General features: G+C 43.4%; 1 protein-coding gene across 2 annotated transcripts in view; it reads left to right on the top strand.

The window, feature by feature from the left end:
- The window catches only part of myo15ab (myosin XVAb), a 45,934-nt gene extending 26,037 nt beyond the window's left edge, over window positions 1–19,897 (top strand). Inside the window, exons 43-77 of one of the 2 annotated variants that reach the window (XM_046371420.1) lie at window positions 4–77; window positions 155–228; window positions 3,555–3,663; window positions 3,912–3,980; window positions 4,086–4,150; window positions 4,228–4,632; window positions 5,358–5,442; window positions 5,590–5,685; window positions 5,901–5,961; window positions 6,295–6,388; window positions 6,551–6,668; window positions 7,916–8,031; window positions 8,116–8,175; window positions 8,782–8,857; window positions 8,981–9,096; window positions 9,191–9,309; window positions 9,921–10,062; window positions 10,239–10,350; window positions 10,446–10,520; window positions 12,341–12,546; window positions 12,637–12,755; window positions 13,070–13,139; window positions 13,247–13,319; window positions 13,548–13,621; window positions 13,738–13,820; window positions 13,926–14,056; window positions 14,149–14,243; window positions 14,700–14,777; window positions 14,867–14,963; window positions 15,506–15,666; window positions 15,741–15,874; window positions 17,240–17,373; window positions 18,389–18,522; window positions 18,657–18,797; window positions 18,891–19,897. In XM_046371420.1, the coding sequence (XP_046227376.1) occupies window positions 4–77; window positions 155–228; window positions 3,555–3,663; window positions 3,912–3,980; window positions 4,086–4,150; window positions 4,228–4,632; window positions 5,358–5,442; window positions 5,590–5,685; window positions 5,901–5,961; window positions 6,295–6,388; window positions 6,551–6,668; window positions 7,916–8,031; window positions 8,116–8,175; window positions 8,782–8,857; window positions 8,981–9,096; window positions 9,191–9,309; window positions 9,921–10,062; window positions 10,239–10,350; window positions 10,446–10,520; window positions 12,341–12,546; window positions 12,637–12,755; window positions 13,070–13,139; window positions 13,247–13,319; window positions 13,548–13,621; window positions 13,738–13,820; window positions 13,926–14,056; window positions 14,149–14,243; window positions 14,700–14,777; window positions 14,867–14,963; window positions 15,506–15,666; window positions 15,741–15,874; window positions 17,240–17,373; window positions 18,389–18,522; window positions 18,657–18,797; window positions 18,891–18,992 (3,898 nt within the window). In that variant the 3' untranslated portion in view covers window positions 18,993–19,897. The remainder of the gene's footprint in view (window positions 1–3; window positions 78–154; window positions 229–3,554; window positions 3,664–3,911; window positions 3,981–4,085; window positions 4,151–4,227; window positions 4,633–5,357; window positions 5,443–5,589; window positions 5,686–5,900; window positions 5,962–6,294; window positions 6,389–6,550; window positions 6,669–7,915; window positions 8,032–8,115; window positions 8,176–8,781; window positions 8,858–8,980; window positions 9,097–9,190; window positions 9,310–9,920; window positions 10,063–10,238; window positions 10,351–10,445; window positions 10,521–12,340; window positions 12,547–12,636; window positions 12,756–13,069; window positions 13,140–13,246; window positions 13,320–13,547; window positions 13,622–13,737; window positions 13,821–13,925; window positions 14,057–14,148; window positions 14,244–14,699; window positions 14,778–14,866; window positions 14,964–15,505; window positions 15,667–15,740; window positions 15,875–17,239; window positions 17,374–18,388; window positions 18,523–18,656; window positions 18,798–18,890) is intronic. The other variant, XM_046371430.1, reaches the window with a different exon arrangement.
- Window positions 19,898–20,206: the final 309 nt, after the last annotated feature.

The raw sequence follows: 20,206 nt of genomic DNA, 5'->3' as shown, positions 1-20,206 counted from the left end.
CAGAAGCCTGTTGGGTGGTGGGTTTGACATGACTGATGATGTCATATCTTCAGCCACACCTGGACCTGATGGACAAGGTAGACCGTTCGTCAAACATATAAAGGTTCACATGCGTTGACTGCAGACCATGAACTGCTGTTCTTTCCCCTCGCAGAGTTGGAGCCTCACAGAGGGATGGATCGTTATCTCGACAGCCTGTTTGACCCTGTACTGTCTGACGGAAGTGGAGTAAGTTACATAATTCACACACAGCGACACAGTTGATCACCTGAGAAGGGGTTCTTCTGTCAAACTGTTAGTCTACTTTAAAGCTCTGTCTACCTCAGCCATAACAGAGGCAGGAAAGAAATACATTTGTCTCTACACAAACTATATAGACATTGCACTCTAAATACACAGCTGTAATAACTTCCACTCTTCTGGGAAGGCTTTACAGAAGACTTTGGCATGTTTCTATGGGAATTTGTGCCCATTCATACAGTAGAGCATTTGTGAGGTCAGACACTGATGTTGGACCAAAAGGCCTGGCTCACAATCTCTGTTCCAGTTCATCTCAAAGGTGTTGGATGAGGTTGAGGTCAGGACTCTGTGTGGACCAGTCAAGTTCTTCCACACCAAACTCATCCAACCATGTCTTTATGGAGCTTTGCTTTGTGCACTGGGGCACAGTCATGCTGGAATAGAAAAGGGCCTTCAACAAACTGTTGCCACAAAGTTGGAAGCATAGTATTGTCCAAAATGTCTTTAAGATTTCCCTTCACTGGAGCACTGAACAGCCCCATAAAGAGGTACCGTCTGGATACTTGTGTCTATTTAGTGTATGGACAGTAAAGATGGAGTGGTTTCTCCATATCTCAAAGACTCTTTTCAGGCTAATCCATAAGAAACGAGTCTTTGTCCCTCTCAGTGCCTGTGTAGTTCAAGTCCCAGATTTATTGTAAATATAGCAGATGGCAGGTGTTTAGTGTTTGACTTGGATCACTACTTTCTGCTCATTTCAGAGGTATTACATCCACTAAGGAGGCTATACTTCACCACAGTTGTAGTAATATCTGCTGATGGTTGATGGGGTTAACCGTGCACTTATTTAGTCAGTGCAATGGTGCAGTGAATGCTGGCCATGTTGGATCTATCAGTCTTCAGCTGGGATGGCGATGTGGCGAACGTTAGCCGTGCTATCGGATGTGGCTGACAGGAATTAGCATGTATCAGATGTGTTGTACAGACCTCTCCCGCCCAGCAGCCTATTACGTTACCCAGTTACCGTAACTGTCACAGCCACCAGATCGCCACATTGATTTCCCACCCAGGCAACGCGGGGATCTGCTTACGAGGAACTGACACTCTGGCAAATGAAGGGCTTACTATTTAATGAGACATGGTCCGCAAACACACACACTCCTGTGGATTTATGGGTCAGTGGCTGATTTCTGATGGGGCAGCTGCACACATTAGTGGGGGATTCCTCAGTCGAAAGATTGTCCAGATTACACAACTATTGTTTGTGTCATATTGGTGAATATTTTTCATCTCTCCGTCTGTCTCTCTAGAACTGCTGTGGATACTCGTACCCACACATGCTGTGATTACAGGAATACTCTACCAAAAATCTATCTTTCAGTATTAAATAATTCACCAGTTGGCTTAAAAGGCAGCTCTGAACAGCTTGTAGTTTTGTACTTTACAGTATACAGCGATTACAACAGTACCAGCATTTCTGATTTTTGTCCACGAGTACCCTTACTTCTTACTGGGTTCTGCCACCTGGTGAATCTAGGTACCCACCCCTGAACATCCAACTTCCTGTGTGACTTACTTTGCGAGATAGATGGATTCCTGACAATCATCTGGCATGTCAAGTTGCAAATTTCCCCACTGTGGGACTAATGAAGGATTATCTCATCTTGCTACATACCTGTGTCTCTGTGCAAACACATAGCTAGTTTAACACTATGAAAACGGTGCTGTAAATGTCCTTGTTAAAATGGATAAGAAAGAGGGAGCACCAGGACTACACTTAACAACCTTTGCTGTTAGTAGCTACTGCTTCTCACCCTGAGGAGAACTTCTCTGCAAATCTGGCATTCAGGTTCGGAAGTTAAATCTCTGAGTGTACACTTTGGGCAACGCCTGAAACTATTGGCTGAATGGTGTGAGTGTGTGGTGAGGCTGTGATAAGTACAAACAACCACTAAGCCTCAGGACAAAGATGAACGAATGCAAAGAGTTGCATGCCAAATATACTAACCAAATATACATTTATGGACAAATAGTGGAAATTTGTGTTGGATTTAGATAAGCAATATAAATATATCCAAGACATGCGATTATCATCATTCTGGCACTGGCAGTTCATGTCAAAATGTAACAAAGCTTCCACATAAAGTTCTCACATCACTCATTCCGCTTAATCCATGTCTCCATCGTCAATGTGTACTTTCTCCACAGTGTTTCTAAATACACCACATCCATGTCATATTATCACCCACCCAAGTAAATTCTGGTTGTCCTTATTATAGTTATGATACTTTTTCTGAATACAGCGGCTGTAAAGGAGACAGCTAAAGCGGTAGGAGGTAGTGCTGATATAAAATATCCTGATATTGTAACTGAGTTTCAGTACTAATGCAACAATAATGCAAAATTTTTGGATAGCTGATTTTAAGGAGTATGCATGTGTTTTTCTAAGAAAATCCCCTTTGTCATTTAACTAAACAAAGACTGCTCAGAATTTTGTGATTATAAAATTCAGATAAAGAAATGCACCATATAGACAGAAAGTATTGAGACATGTGACACCAATGGGGACTTTGATAACATCGCTTTCTAAGCGCATGGATATTGGTGTGGAGTCGGTCCTCCCTTTGAAGCAGTGGCAGTCTCCACTCTCTCCGCTCCACCACCCTCCTTGGGGGTTATTGCCCATTCATGCAGTGGAGCATTTGTTGGGTCAGGCACTAATGTTGGACAGGCGAGGCTGGCTCGTGGACTACGTTTGGGTTCTTCCCAGGGGCGTTCGATGGGGATGAGGTCAGGGCTCTGTTTGGGCCATTCAGATTCTTTGGCTCTGGACTCATCCAGCCATGTCATTGTGGACCCTGCTTTGTGCATTGGGGCACAGATGTGCTGGGGTGGAGGAAGGCCTTAAGGTTTCTCTATACTGGGAGTAAGGGGCCCAGCCTGACCCCTGAAAACCATCCCCGTACCACAACTCAATATTGAATTGTCTGAATACTTTTGTCTATATAGTGTAACAGTCAGTGGGATATTTTATATATTTTGAGAAGTAAGTAATGTGATCAATGTTTTACATATGTTTAGTGTTTCTGTTCTTTAATTGCATGTTACTCATCAGACATCAGCCAATACAGACACATCAGCCAAATGCTAAATGCTAATGCTCAATGATATGTCGTTTTGATAGCAGAGACACCTTTCAAGCCTGCACGCATTCAGTGGCAGATTTCTGATCGAGTGTTTCTTTAACTGCCTTTGTGTTTTTTATGCAGTCATGTTGTGATCTGATGTTCTGCTCTGTCTGTCTGTCCTCACAGGAAATGGAATCAGCTGCAGGACTGTCCAGCAGGATGAAGGGGGCTGGGGGAGTTGGAGATGGGTGGAAACAGCAAGGACAGTCAAAAGGCCCCCCACCTCCACCTGGGGGTCGGTCAAGAATCTCTCCCTTGTTCACTGTTTGTACTTCTACACATTTTGTCGTGGGGACTGTTAACAGAAAGTATTATATGTGCTGTGGAGTTTTGTTCCATTGTATGGAGAGTAGATACAGTGTCAGGGCCATAGACACACACTCGCACACTGCAAGAACATCAGTAGCTCCCTGCATCACTAGCACATATCGTAAAGCACACATCTGACAGTGTTTTGATGTGTGTGCGTCTGTGTGTCCACAGCTGTGAGAGTCCTTCCTGTGGGAGGCGTGATGTCGCCTCCTGTTGCTGCAGTGGCACCTGTAACACCTGGTTCGTGTTAAGTGTGAAGAAAAACATGAGAAAAAAATAACAACATCAAACATAATTTTTGTCTGTCCTTCCTGTTTACTGTGTTTCTCCTCCTCTCTCCTCCAGATGCCCAGCAGGCTGTTTTGGCCCAGCAGCAGCAGGCCATCGTGAACCAGCAGGCCATCATCATGGTAGACCCGCCGTCTCTTTATTTGGTCCTGCGCTCTTGTTTTTGAATCAGTAATACATTTGTCTCTTTGTTTCTCAGGCGCAGCAGATGACCATGCAGGCCATGGCCATGGTCGGCAGCCCAGTGACAAGCCCGCCCACCTCCCCGATCACAAGCCCTCCCATGAGCCCTCTGCTCCAACACCCTCCCAGTCCGTACGCCCCCACTAGCCCCTATGGTGTCATACCCCCAAGTCCGTACGCTAACATCCCACCCAGCCCATATGCTAACTTCAGTCCCACTCCCTACGCTGCACCAGACATCCCGCCCAGCCCCTATCCTCCTCCTGCACTGCAGGAACAAACTCCATCGCGGCCTCCAACTCAACGTCTTGCTGAGCCTGCAGGTCAACCTCAGCCTCGGGCCCTGCGCCCCAACCCCAACCCTCAGCCAAGCTCTACTAAAGCTACGCCAGGACAGCCTAAAGCCAGTGCTGCTGCTCAGGTCAGTGACTCTGAGACATTAAATAATGATTTAGTACTTTTTAATTCATGGCAGATGCTAAAGTTGTACCAACCACAACAAGCAAAAATTAGATGCACAAAACGGTGTGCAGTTTCCTTTTATGGAAAGAGTTGGTGGTTTGTTTGCAATAAAAATAGGAACTGTGTTCTGAGTTTGATGAGCAAAGGCTGGTTGAGCAAAAAAAGAGCCACAGAAGAGCACCAACAAAAGATCCAAGATAAGAAACGCACGATCAGGTAGGCTCATTGAGCTGAAGAGCTCTTTTGCAAGAGAGACATGAGTAAAGAAAAAGAAACCAGAAACAACAGGACAAATGTCTAACCAGGCAAACCGAAGCCCAGAGCACAGTCAGACATAACAAGAGTGGAAGTATTGCTTCAAGCCAGTGTTTTAATTAAATGATTTTAAGTCATATGAATCATTTTATGGTGAGATCTTTTCACGGGTTTTTGAGTTGGCGAGATAGTTAGCTTTTAGTATTTTAGTTAGCAATTTTAATGGTTCCGGTTTTTACAAAACTGTACATGATGGTGCTGTTCAGTGTAACGTTAAATGAGTTTAAAGCAGAAATGTGCTGCATTTACATTTTATGTCTGTTTTCTTCCTTTTGCCTTGTGTAGTCCTGACTCAGACGATCTCACGGGAGACAAAATGTCTGCAAAGCCTTCATTGCAAACTCTCTGTCCTCTCTGTGGCTTTTTCAGGATCAGTCAGGTGAGGACAGCGTTCCTCGGAGGAAGTCTCCAGGCGTCCCTGTAAACAAGGACAGTCAGCCAGTCAAGAAGTTTGGTAAGAGAGCACAAGTGGTAAACAGAGAGAAAGTCCCTTTAACTAAAACTCCCGTTTAAGAGAACCTTACATAAGAGAGCATAACTCCTATGTGGCTGTGTTTTTTGTTTGGTGTTGTTTTGTTTTGTGTGTGTGTGTGTGTTTCAGCCCCAGTGAGGACGTCTCCTCCGCCCTCTGCTGTAGAGGTGGTTAAATACTCATCTCGGGCTACAGATCACATCATCCCCAGTCAGGATATCCAAGGTATCGGAGTTCAAAACCTGAAAAATATTGGTGTTGTGATTCATTAAACCAGTTTATGCAACATGACTGAATGACAGCTGGTCAAGTAGTCGATAAAGTTATTCGTTTCTTGGTTTCTGGCATGCACTTTGTCTGGTATTTGGATTTGAAACAATGAAATAAGGATTTGATGTGTCATCCACATAATTCTTTTATGATTTATGCTATTCTTAAAGAAATCATCAAAAGGTACAACTCCCCACCTCCACCAGCAGACCTGCTGCCACCTGGCAAGGGGTGAGCTTTCACTAACACACACACAAACGCACACACACACACAGACTGACTGATTAGGGTCGACTTGTGTGCACAGTCATTACAGTTTCATCATAGCACAACTGTTGACGCCATCTTCAGAATTAACTGTGCATACTGCAAAGCCCAGGCTGCAACAAACCACCAACAGATACTCACTGGGACGTTATCGCTGGCAGTGAGCACACAGCACCAGAACGATTGTATTTACACACAATATAGCACAAACACACAGATATGCAGCAGACTACATTTGTAGCTGAAAGATTCGGCAAACTGTAATGTTTGATGCTGACACAGAGTGGATGTGTTTAGGAGACCAGAGGGGAAGTTTAAGAAGAAGCAAACCCCTCGTGATGAGGCTTTACAGATCCTCAAACCGCAGATGGACAACCCTCCTGCTCCACAGGTACACACACACACACACACACACACACACACACACACACACGCCTGCAAAATGCTGGAAGACTCAATCTGCATGCAAACAGTGCGTACGGCAGTATGAACCTGCACTTTTCACTGCTCTGGAAATCGCTCATCTTAGAGGAAAGATTTTGTGTCTGTTTAGGCCAAACGTCCTGTTGCCCCCTCACCATCTGCATCTGCAATGAAAGAAGCCGGATTTACTCCAATCAAGAACACCAAGACGAGAGGAGCCAATCGACCTCCCGCCATACCTCCTCCAGGTACTCACACCCTCTCAAAGTCCACACTCATCCACGTATGTTAATGCAGACAAAGCAGAGTTAAAGCCTTTTTCTCTAGCACAGGCCTCACACGTTTGCTGATTGCATTTTTGCATTTTCTATCTCATAACGCATAAAATTAGCCCACAGTGTTTAAATCAGCTTGCAGCCTTCTACTCCTTTTCTGTACTATAAACCTCTAAGGTGACCTGTTCATGAAATCATTACTGACAGCCTAATCTGTGTACCTCTGAATGTGATTCGAGGCTTGCAGACCTAATGCAGTTACGGCTGAGCGTCCACTGACTCGGGTTGCTAACCATTTACTGAGAAGACCCAACGCAATGCAGGTTTTTATTTTAACCTAAAACAAACTTGTCTGTGAAACTACAGTATGTAGACAAAAGTATTTGGTCACATGTCTTTATTATTGAATTCAGGTGTGGTGTGGGGCTGTTGATTGGTGTGAACTGATTTCTCGGGGATTACCCTGAAAAATGTCTCTGAGAGCTGGAGAAACCGGTTCATCTTTACTGTTCATACACTATATAGACACAAGTATCCTCAACCCCATCCAACACCTTTGAGTTGAACTGGAACGGAGATTGTGAGCCAGGCCTTTTGGTCCAACATCAGTGTGTGACCTCACAAATGCTCTACTGCATGAATGGACAAAGAAACACTCCAACGTGTCAAGTGTCCCAATACTTCTGTCTATATAGGTTGGCTCCTGGCTGCACACAATTAGCCAACCCTTCACTAAACTGTAGACGGAACAAAACCTCCAACAAACAAAAACACAGATGCTCATCACAGCACCCGGTGCTCAGCAGTGACCTCACCTGAAATGTGCCAGTTGGTACATTTGCCCACCATACTTCATTTTGTCATTTTCTGACTCACATGAAATCACCTCTGGCACAAATATCAAGTCTATTTAACAACCAGCATGTTCCAGACAAGGTCAGGAGTACAGGAGGGAGTTAAACAGGGACACAGAGACTCTCCCAGCAGGAGGATGGCAAGGCGCCACGTGACCCCACTGACATGCAGATTGTGAAAACACATCTGTTCTGTTGTCTTGACCGTAATGCATTGCTGTGAACACGATTACAATGATAAAATCAGGACAATAAGATGCTCTTCCATTTCTCTGAAACCGAGCAGTGAGAGTCCCAGAGAAAAGACAGCATCGGATCATTAGCTCACTTAATACAGTAAAAACTGACGTGACGTGTTTGGTTCAGTGTCTCGAGAGCTTCCTGTGGAGACGGAGACCATCCAGACGCAGCTTCATCAGAGCACCAATGAGGAGCACTACACCTACACCAATGTTCCCTGGAGACTCTACCTCAGGAAGGAGGTGTGCACCTACACAAATACACAAACACTCACACAGAAAAATCTATTTCTGCTTTACTCTATTGGATTTTACTTTCTTTTACAGGTTTTTTATCCCAAAGATAGCTTCAACAATCCTCTGGTCCTGGATCTCATTTTCAAACAGGTAACTTCAGAGACGGTTGATGCAGGTTGAAAACATGAATAGATGCAACATCTACAAATAAATGCGCTCCTTTTCCATCCATTCACCTATTTCCTATAGCGCTTATCCATCAGGGTTGTGGGAGGGGGTGGAGGGGTGGACAGAGTTCACCCTGGGCTGGTCACCAGTCAGTCGCAGGGCCGACACACAAAGACACAAAGACAGACAACCACACACTCACACAAGGGCAATGTAGAGTAGCCAGTTAAGCTTATGTGCATGATTTTGGGATTGTGGGAGGAGAAAACCCGGAGAAAACCCACGCAGGCACACGGAGAACATGCAAACTCCATACAGAAGGGCCCAGACCGGGATTCGAACCTGGAACCCTCTCGCTGTGAGGCGGCAGTGCTAACACCTGCTCCCTGTACTTCTTTTTTTCAAATGAAATGCCTTTGATAATTCATTCTCTCCCTTTTTGTCTTTACATGTCACCAATCGCATTTTTATTCTTTATTTGTTTTTACCTGACAACAGAAGAATCATAGAAAGACCAAACTGAATTATTTCTAACATCGCCTCTCCTCTGTCCTTCTCTCCTGTCTTCTCCGCTGTTCTCTCCTGCAGATAGTGAACGACACTCTGTCAGAGGCGTGCGTTCGCATCACCCGGGATGAAAGGCAGAAAATGAAAGCTCTTTTTGGTAGTCTGTCTGTTCTTCCTGCAGTCGTTGTTGTTTTTTTTTTTTTTTCAGTCCACATGCTCTAATGCAAACACATCTCTTTGACATTCATGAGTTCCTGCGTCTTGTTTGTGTGAATGACAGCTAAACACGGGGTTGAACAGAACATGGATCCGGTAGAGGAGCACGTGAAGAAGACAATCGTCACGGCAGCCAGGGAAACCTGGGAAATATACTTCTCCCGTTTGTTCCCTGCATCGGTGAGTGTGGTGAATCCTCAGAGGTCAATAATTATTGAGTGTGTCATTCATTTTTATTAAACTTCTGTGTGTGTGTGTGTGTGTGTGTGTGCAGGGCAGCGTGGGAACAGGTGTGCAGGTGTTGTCTGTGTCCCACAGCGGTATTAAGCTGTTGAAGACTGTAAAAAGCAGCGCTGCAGCTCCAGACTACTTCAGAGTCCTGCGACCCTACACGTATGTGTTGTTTGTTCTGGCTGTGACGTTGGGGTTTCTTTTATCTTGTGTGGCGCTCCAGATGTGTGTATTTTACAGTTCAGAGTCAGTGTTCGGTGACATGTACATCACAGATAAATATGGCAAATTGTGTCTGATTATCTTGACTTTCCTCTCATTTGTGTGTCTAGCCTCCAAAATACTGCATTTTTAAGGCTCAGACCCATATTTAGAGTCTTGTGTTTCTATTTTGCAATATCTTCATATTTATCAACCAACCTATACACTGACAGACCCACACTATATCGACAAAAGTATCCAGACACGCTTCTTTATGAGACTTTTGTCTATATAGCGTGTGTCTGCGAGAATCACATACATCAGTCAGTCAATCAGTAAATAATCACCAATGCTACATGATCATATTATTGACAAAAATACTACTTTCACAGTACAATGTCTCATTAGGCGCCTTTACAAACTGATTATTAGCATTAGAAGAAATCAACGAATTGTCATTAATTATAGAAGGCAATTTGGAACATTTAGGTAGCATTTGCATTTTCATGTACTTTATTTTTTGATGAAAGCACTTTTGAATCGTGTTGCCTTTTTGCACTGAATTCTTTCAGCTATGCAGACATCCTGTTTGTAACCATCCCCTCTGAGAACATGCTGGAGTTCAATCTGACCAATGAGAAACTGATCCTGTTCTCAGCCAAGGCACCGCAAGTCAAACATCTCATTGACACGTTCATCAGTGAGATCAAAAAGGTACAGCTCACACACACACACACACGCACACACGCACATTGGACTGCAGTTGGAATGAGCACCACAAAAAGATTATAATGACATTTGTGAATCAGTCAGTCGGGCTCAGTTTTTTTGGGAGATGTGGAAAAATCGGCAACCGAAACAGAAGTTTAGGTTTATTTTACTTCTTGCAGGACTCAGACTATGTGATTGCAGAGCGTAACTTTGTGACAGATGACCGCGCGATGCTCAGTTTCCACAAAGGGGAGATCGTCAGGCTGCAGGTGATGGACGGCCTGGAGAAAGGTGAGACACTGTGGTACCTACTCCCCTGTTATCTTATAATGGAGTCTATGCTCCAAGTACCTGTGTGTGTGTGTGTGTGTGTGTGCGTCCTCCAGGTTACAGCTACGGCTGCGTGGTGAGGAAGAAGGTGGTGTTTCTGGAAGAGCTGAAAAGAGACACCCCAGACTTTGGTGAGTTTTCCTCAAATCCCTTCAGTTTAATCTGAAAGTCAGATCTGTGGACTTCATCTGTTTTTTGCATGGTGAGATGTCAGCGTCATGTCTGAGCCCTAAAAATAAACAATGTGGCAATTCAAACCGACGGCTTTGAGAGATTTGCTTTCCCACACTGTGCGTGGAAACCCTGCAGGTGTTGATGGTATCTTAAGCCAAGGAGAAATAGGCGCGGTGATGTTGACAGTGCCCACAGCGCTCTTTAAGTACAATATTGTACCAGAGGATTAGTTTTCAGATGGAAGATGGCGATGCAATTTGAAAAATATTGATTTGTGTCATTTCTTGAGGACACAAAAGATGAAATGTGATCACAGATGAGAAGTCACGTAATTCCATCGCCCAACAGATGCCGGATAGAAGAAATTCAGTCTGTGCATCCTAACACATTTTTGTTATTCACTGTGATGTTTCAAATTCCATTCAGGAGTAAACCTCATCTAGAACAAACGCTGTGATCAGGTTGTCTCACTTTGAATCCAGCCTGCACCAAACAAACCACTGAGATCTCTCATCTTCTTTTATTGGGTAAAAGGGACAGATTTATAATGCCATGGACTTTAATAATATCAAATGTGAATCAATAGGACATGAGCTGCATTACATATTAAATATTTAATCGTATTTCTCAAAATGTCAGGGGCTGTGGTGAGGATGGCCTGTGGGTGTGAGCACTTGCATCTCATTGTGGGGACCAAACTTGAGTGCAGCTGAACAATTTATAAATAAAGCACTGACATGTCATCTTATTAAGTTGATATGGCAAACACATTAGCTAAGATGTAAATACACTATAAAGACAAAAGTATCTGGACACCTGACCATTACACCAACAGGGACTTTAATGACATTGCATTTTAGAATTTTATTTTTAGGGCCTTCAACAAACTGTTGCCACAAAGTTGGAAGCATAGCATTGTCCAAAATGTCTTGGTGTGCTGAAGCATTAAGATTCCCCTTTACTGGAAGTGAGGGGCCGAGCCCAAACCCCTGTGAAATATAGGCCTCTATAAAGAGGCATGGATATTTTTGTCCATATAATGTATGTGGATATTTACACATACTGAACATGCAGAGCAACACTAGCATCCCTTCTGAGTCATGTTTCTGGTGAATAAAAGACCTACATTCGCTCTCCTTTTAGCTCTGTTGTGCTCTCCACCAACTCCTCAGGTTGTTAGCTTGTTGTTCTGAAGAGTGTAACAGTAACACTGATGAGTGTAACAGTAACACTGAAGAGTGTAACAGTAACACAACATGTGTCATCGTACCCTGTTGGTGAGAGTGGTGAAATCGAACCAAAACCTCAAAGTTATGTACCAGAAATCCAGAATTACTACACACAGAAATTTGATGCATTGGTCGTACAAAAATACTGATTAGGGTGCCTTTTCTGGATAAAAGTTTGCATTTGGTGAAGAACTGGACAAGGATTAAGGTTAGGCGTGTAGTGGTCATGGTTTGGGTAAGCCTGCAGGGAATTAATGCAAGACGATACGATGTCCACACAAGTGACAGAAATACCCATGCGTATTGTATCTATAATTATATCATAGGCTGGATAATGAACCAGGTTATCAGCGTAGCCGCAGGCGAGAGTCAGGTCTTGTAAATGAGAGAGAGAAGTGTGCAGATAAGGATCTGACTTGTTTAAATGAAAAGCTGACCTGCTGTTAGAGGAAAGACAGATTGTGATCAGGACTCGGAGCAGAGCTGAGGTGTGTGTTGGTGCTTTTCTATGACTCGCTGTTGTAATCCCTCTGCTCCGTGTGTGTCAGGTTGGAAGTTTGGTGCTGTGTTCAGCCGCTCCGGTTCATTCCCGGCGGAGTGCGTGCACCCGATCGCTCCTCCTGACTTCCTGTCGCTGCCGCTAGACCGCAAGGCAGAGCCTCGAGGCGGAGCGGGACAGTTCGCTGTGTCATCAGCCGTCGCTGTTGCTGTGGCGTCCACCATGGCTGCGCATGAGATAGATCAAACGATTGAAGTACACAGGCACACTCACACGCAGTATTTTTTTTAGTTTTTTTTCTGTTTTCTGTCACATTGTTTTTCACTGTCAGCCTCTGATCTTCAGAAGGTTTCCCTTGATGGCTTTTCTGATGGAGATCTGGATGAGAGGACGCTGCAGGACAGCAAATATGACATGCTGGAGTTTGCCAAGAAGTACTTCAGACAAGGAACCAAAGGCAAAGGGTGAGACGGAGAAAGATGTGCACACACAGTGAAACTCATCGCAAACACACACACACACACAGAAAACACTCACTTCACACAGCGCTAAGTAAATTTACACACTGTACCTAAGTACAGTTAAATACTTGTACTTGAGTATTGCCATTTTATTACACTTTTTATTCCTAAACCACTGCATTTTTGAATGGCGTATTTTAGTTTTTGTTTGATAATATTCATTTAACAGCTTATAAAACATGATGCTGTTATTGCTTAAAAATTAAGATCTGCTTTGTGCTTTATTGGGTTAATTTCTGACTCTTGTTTGTTCTCAGAGATTCTCTGAAGAGCAAAAGCAAGAACAGAGACTCCAGAGAACCCACTGATATGATAAAGTTCTCCAAGGTGCTTCTTCTTCTTCTGCCTTTAACTGAAATCACTCCGTCTTCTTTCTTACGTACTTAATTATTGATACATTTTTCATTTTTGTTGTATGATCTTCGCCTTTGCAGACTCCTCTGACGGAGTCTCTGATCGAGTTTACAGACCCGACCATGAACAGAGTGGCAGCAGATCTCTTCCTGTGTAGGTTCTCACCTGCTCTCATCTCTCCTCTAATTACATCATCTTATTACGTTACTCTTATTACATCTGGGCTCCGATTCATCCTCGGTCAAAATCACTCCGTGTTCTCAAATCAGATTTTAAGTGCTCCTGATCAATTTACAAAAACTCAAGAGTTAAATATTGTTGATCTGTGTGTGTGTGTGTGTGTGTGCGTGTGTGTCTTTCCTGGTTGTGTAATTTGTGTAGCGGTGATGCGTTTCATGGGTGACTCTCCATTAAGGGGATCGACAGAGCAGGAAGTGGTCAGCACTTTCCTCAAGGTAAATACAAACCGTTTTTTTCTCAGGTAACCATTGTGGCTTTGAAGGTTTGCTAATCTGTGTGTGTTTGTTTGTCTGTGTGTGTGTGTGTGTGTGTGTGTGTGTCTTCCCCTCAGCTCATAGCAGCGTTCACCTTGATGAGGGATGAGGCTTACTGCCAGCTCCTCAAACAGCTTACTGCTAACACCAGCTCCAAACCGTAAGTCTACTTTAACACGTTAACAACATACACACCGCAGACCGACACACACTACGCTCCTCTCTGTAATCCTGAGTGTGTCTGTGCACGTCTTGTGTTGTACAGCGATAGTTGCCAGCGAGGCTGGAGGCTGCTGTACATCCTGACTGCTTTCCATCGCTGCTCTGAAGTCCTCAAGCCATTCCTGCTCAAATACCTGCAGCAGGCCTCTCGCAGTGCCGGGGCTCAGTATCAAGGCAAAAACACACTCACAAACACACACACACCGAGTGTAAAACGGCTCTTCACATCACCAAAGCCAGCAGAATGTAATGTTTTCTTTAAACAGGCATCGCTAAGGCCTGTGAGCAGAATCTGAAGAAGACGTTTCAGTACGGTGGACGCATCGTTCCACCCAACAGCATGGAGCTGAAGGCTATGATGGTCGGCACCTCATTTTATTTACCTCCACATCCTTTACTTATATAAAACTAGTAATACTCAAAAATACTCCATTACACTTAAAGGTGCTGCCTTGATTCAGGTAAAAAGCAACATGTGCTTCAAAGTAAAGTTACGTATTTTGCAGAATAGATGCATTCAGATATGTATTGTTGTGTATGTTTTATGTTATAGATTTACACTACATAGGCAAAAGTATTGGGACACCATTACATAATTACATTACATTATTATAATTACATGACTATTACACCAAGGGGGACTTTGCCACAAAGTTGGAAGCATAGCATTGTCCAAAATGTTTTGGTATGAATGATGATTTTCGACACATCCTATGAAAACACCAACTGAAGTACCATATGAGAAGGTTTAGGTGCGTTCAGGTCCTGTATGTATGTACACCGTACACCGTAAGATCATGTGTTTGCACTTCCTCAGGCGGGACGTAGTTCAAAACGTCAGCTGTTTCTCTTTCCCGGAGGCATTGAACGTCACGTGAAAATCAAAACGTGCTCTGTAAGTGTTCAGGCACAATTCACCACCACTTGGTGTCTTTGAGGAGACAGCTGTGATGCACTTGTGTGAGCGTGTGTTGTGTTTTTCAGGTGGCGCTGGAGGTGATTGAGGAGCTGTGTTATGAGATGGGTTTGCACAGACTGGAGGCCATGGAAGAATATGCCATATTTTTAGTGACCAACAGAGGTGTGCTCACAGCCGTCTGCCTCCTTATCTCTCACACTCTAACACACATTTAAGGATGTATTAGTGCACGAAGTCAATCTTCTAGTCGTTGTCGGCGAAGCAGATCCATTCGCAGATCACATATCAGACTGTTCTCTGGTTTCTAGCTGTGGGAGAAAGTCACTCATGTTCACGAGTCTGATAGGGCTGTCATGGAAAAATAACGAGAGATGGCTCGATATCGCCTTTTCATTTCCGACACTGATATCACAACACTGAGTCTCTGCCAATAACGTTTCATTGCTCAGGATGTTAATGTGCCATTCGCATGCCTGCTGTACCTACAGGTCTATTGAACAACATAAAGTACAAACTGTCAAATGCTTACATAAGGGAATAAACATACAGTGCATAAACTGGCAACATAGTATATCTTTTTAGATCAGATACTGATACCGACTAGTGGGTTAACAATCCTTCATATTGAATGTGTAAGTGACTGTTTAACTCAATACGCTGGTCTGTGGTCCGTGTATGTGACGTGTGTTTGTGGGTGTGTCCAGGTCAGAATGTGCGTCCACTGAACAAGCACGAGTACATCCTGGATGTTGCGACTGAGGCCGAGGTGGTCGACACCAACTACAGCTTCTGGTTCAGACGAGTGATCTGGACTCAGCCCCTCAAGTTTGAGAACGAGCTCTGCGTCGCCATGCACTACAACCAGGTACGACAGGTGATGTTTCATACACATACACTAATTGTGTGTGTGTGTGTAACTGTGTCTATGTGTGTATTTAGATCCTGCCAGACTACCGCAAAGGCCTGCTGAATGTTCTTCCACATGGAAAAGTGAGCGATCAACAGTTCCACCAGATCTCCAAACTGGCAGCTTTGCAGCACAGAGCCAAAGACATCATCTTCATCCCCAGCATGTGAGAAAAGTCACCAGTAAAAATGGCTGACGTCGTGTTGTGATATATATATCTATATATATATATATATATAGATATATATAGATAGATAGATAGATAGATATAGATATGTATGGGTATAAATATATATATGCAAACATCCACTCACCAAATTTAATTTATTCCCTCAGATTTCAGTTTAAACAGCACAGCCACTTAGCTCATCTTGTTTAAATACAGTCAACACTTCCTAAGAATTTTCCATGCTTTTAATTTGTTCCACTCTCCATCTGTCTACTTTTGCTCCCCCCCCCCCTCCACCCTGTAGGCTCCAGATTCTTGTGATTACATTTAAAGCAGTTATTCTCCATCCAAGTAAATGTTCATAATTTATACCCATTATTTGAGGATGCATTAAACCTTTCTTGTTTCCCTACTAACACCGATCCAATTTGGTTGCCTTTGACCAGAGTAAGGCTGAAATCAGCATCTATTGTGTCAATCAGCATGTATTCAAAAAACTAAAGAAAGAAGGAAAAACAATCCGCTTGCATAAACAGTGCTAAACAGTGTCTATGTTTCAGTTCATTTACTGCAAATTAAAAGAACATTAGAAAAGAAATCTTAGATTTAAGGGACTGTGTTTTTAAATGTTGTTTATTTTCTTATATACATGTATGTCTTTCCAGATGCAGACAGTTAAAGCGGGAAAAAAATGGATGAGATTTAATTCAATTGCGATTCAATTTTTAACCGAAGTTCAATAATCATATTAAGAATTAAGAGGAATTAATAATCAGCTTTATTGACAGTATATATATTTTTACATACACACTGAATTTGTCTTCTGCATTTGACCCATCCTTAGTTGAACACACACATGCAACACCCGGCAAATTACATGCAGTGAAACACACACAGGAGCAGTGGGCAGGATCAAGCGCCCGGGGAGCATATTGGGGGTTAAGTGCCTTGCTCAAGGGCACATCAGCTGGCTAATGGAGGGGGGCATTAATCACTCCACCACACCCAAATTTTTCCTGCCCGTATGGTGGGGGAATCGAACCAGCGACCCTCCGATCACAAGTTGCTTCTCCAACCTCTAGGCCACAGCTGCCCCCGTATATGAAGAAGCTCACAGTTGAAGAGACCAGGATGCAGTGCAGTCAGTAGTTTGTCCTTTATTTTTCTCAGCTGTAAAAACTTGTGTCCTTTCGGACTCGTGCTGCTGTTATCGCTGTCTCTGTCCTCCCACGCACAGAGCCGGCAGCAGAACAGAACAGCTCGCTGAGTAAAGTGATTTTCGGCAAATGTTGAGAAATCACTGAGCGAAATAGGCTTCTGTTTATCTTTATCTGACTCTGTTCCTCGTTTTCTCTCCTCCAGACATGAATTATCGGAGTACATTGCCACACCTCTGTTCAAAAAGCAGCCGCCCCAGCAGTGGGTTACCATGGTGACACAACACATGCAGCAAGTGCAGGCCCTGAACCCGCACCAGGCCAGAGCGCAGTTTCTGGGTAAGACCCCCACTCACATAAGGAGGCGGCACTGAATCCTCAGAGCCTGGCATTCATGGGGTTGTCATGTACCAGCCACCTAAATGCTGCTACAGAACAAGGACCCTGCGTCATGGCGACGGCATTCCCTGACACATCACAGTACCACACATCACGTCCACGCCTCCACAGGTCAGAGCTGCCTGTGGATCCGTGACCGGAGCTGCCATCAGGCAATGCCGTTGCCATGAGGTGTACTTGGTGCGTGGCGTTGTTTATGTAGTCGTTACATGTCAGAAAACGTCCAGATGGATCCCAGAACAAAAGGCTTCCCGACAGAAAGTTGCACTGTAATGAGATGATCGGTGTTATTCGCTGGGTTGTTTAGATGTTGTGGCTGATTGTTATGTATGGTGACATGATAGGTTTTCAGGAAAACCAATTTAGAAACTGTTTGCACATGGATTAATGAGACGGTAATGTCTGTTTTCTAGCCTATCAAGCAAAGGCAATAACAAAACACAGCATGTAAGCTGTATATTCGATTTATGGGACTGGAAATCTCTCGGTGATTTATATTGTGTAACTCAAAGACAGCCATATTCAGGTATACCACAGAGACTTTCTACAAATTACGCTTTTCTCATTTTCACTTACCTGTAGATGCAAACGCCAAATTTCACGTGTAGCTTTTGTACGTGACTGTGAGTGCTTATTTTTGATGATAGGATAGGCTTCTATTAGTCCCTCAGTGGGGAAATATTTTATTTGAAAAGACTACCCATAACATATATACATGTTTTAACAATAACTCTGTAAAATGACCTTTTAATTTAAGTTTTAAGATGAAGTATGTGTATTTTAATGATCATCCATCACCGTCGTCGTGCTTTAACAATGTGTCGGTCGCTGCACAGGCCAAGTAAGGTTGAATAAATTGAACGTGTTGTGTAAAATCGGAGACGGCCCTTTCATAAAGTCAGTTTTTGCACCTGTATGTTCCTGCTTGCTAAGTGTCGTGTCTTTGTGCATGCAGGCCTGGTCAGTGCGTTCCCCATGTTCGGCTCCTCGTTCTTCTACATCCACAGCAGCAGCTCCACCACCTTCTACGCCCCCTGTATTGTCGCTGTCAATCAACACGGCCTCCACTTCCTCCACAAAAACACACACGTAAGGAACCCCACACACGCACATTCACAATCGGCAAGCGCTGATGTGATTCATCTCATCGTGAGCGAAGTGTGAGCCCAGAATCCCATAGGTTCGGCAGCTGTGTGTTAAAGTGTTGGATCTCTGTGCTGCAGGAGCTGATGTCAGTGGTCCCCCTGGTGGAGGTGCAGTCCAGCCGCACCCAGAGGCCCAATGCTGGAACAAGTTACCCGTACGTGGACCTCACCCTGGGGGACATGAACACACAGCGGGTCATTCAGCTGCAGCTGGAGCAGGTATGACGCAAACACAGACAGGGACGCTGTTCAGAGGCCACACGTCATTTTTTTTTTCAGCGTCGGTTACATCCCGTGTCTCTTCGTCGACAGGGCCTGGAGTTGTGTCGAGTCATCGCCATGCAGGTGGAAAACATGATGTCCGTGCGGGATAAAAGGCTCACTCTGCCACCAAGCGAAATCACCATGTTATGACGCGTGCCTAACTGTTGGCTCACACCCTTATATGAACACACACATGCATGCGTTAGACACATCCCGTATAAATGACCTACCTCTTCCTGCCTTCAAGTGTTTGCTGTGTGCCGCACAAACACACACACACACACACACGCACTTAAATGTGATATGTTTATGAGTGCAACTTGAAGTGAGTCTCACTGTTATGTGATTATTTTACAACATAACTGAACAAAGTGCATCCAGAAGACCCTGAAAGCTCATCAGTAGTCGAGGTTTCGTTCAACTGATGTTTCTTTATTGTTAAAGATGTTTTATCTGTACATAAGCGGTTAATGAACTGTGAGGGATCGTCACAGGCCTGCGCCTTGTCATCACTAAAGTTTTATAACTTTTTTATTTTTTTATTGATGATGTAAAACTTGATGATAGTGTAAAGAATGGTTGTATTTAATCTATATTAATGCACCAACTTTCTTGCTTTGTAAAAAATGTTATCAAAGTAAAATAAGCAGTTTAAAGAGGGCTAATGCGCAATTAAATCAAGGAATCAACAGTGTAATAAACATCAACAAAGCCCCCAAAATGTTTATTGTAATGACCAATGTGTCAGGCAGTGCTGAAAGTTGTTAATTATTGATTTGTTTTCATTTCAACCAATAATCGCTTAATCTGTAAAATGCCTGAAAATGTTGGTATGTGTTTTATAAGATTTACAAATGGAAATACACTTTCAAAAATAGTGCAAAAGATCTGTGTGTGTTGAGGGAGTCCTCAGTTACAATAATACAATATAAGTAGACAAAACATTTAACGAAAATAACAACAAGATATTATGTGTCTGACTGCGATTGCGTACTTCTGTACTCTGGTTCTGTATTTGAGACATCCAGAAATGAATCTCTACAAAGAAATATAGTTTCTCATGGTTGTTCACAAAATCAGATAGGTTTTTTTTCTCACTACACAGAAACTTATTCACATTCCACATCTTTATTCGGAATACAAATATATTTAATTTATATTTAAATATACAAAGTTTCTTGTTAGCGATTATCACTAAATACCAACACGATGTCGATATATCAGTAACACATAACAAAGACTGACAGCCCCTTGAATGAACAGTGTGAACTTTGTGGAAGTAAGTAAGAGGTCACTGAGACAAAATTAGCAACAGTTTGAAATGTCCCCTCAAGACTCCCAAAATGGATTTGTGTCTTCCGATC

The sequence above is a fragment of the Scatophagus argus genome, chromosome 2 (genome assembly GCF_020382885.2).
Source record: "Scatophagus argus isolate fScaArg1 chromosome 2, fScaArg1.pri, whole genome shotgun sequence".
In the NCBI taxonomy this organism is placed as follows: Eukaryota; Metazoa; Chordata; class Actinopteri; family Scatophagidae; genus Scatophagus; species Scatophagus argus.
The sequence above is the reverse complement of the archived record's forward strand: the minus strand, read 5'-3'. Positions and strand labels throughout refer to the sequence as shown.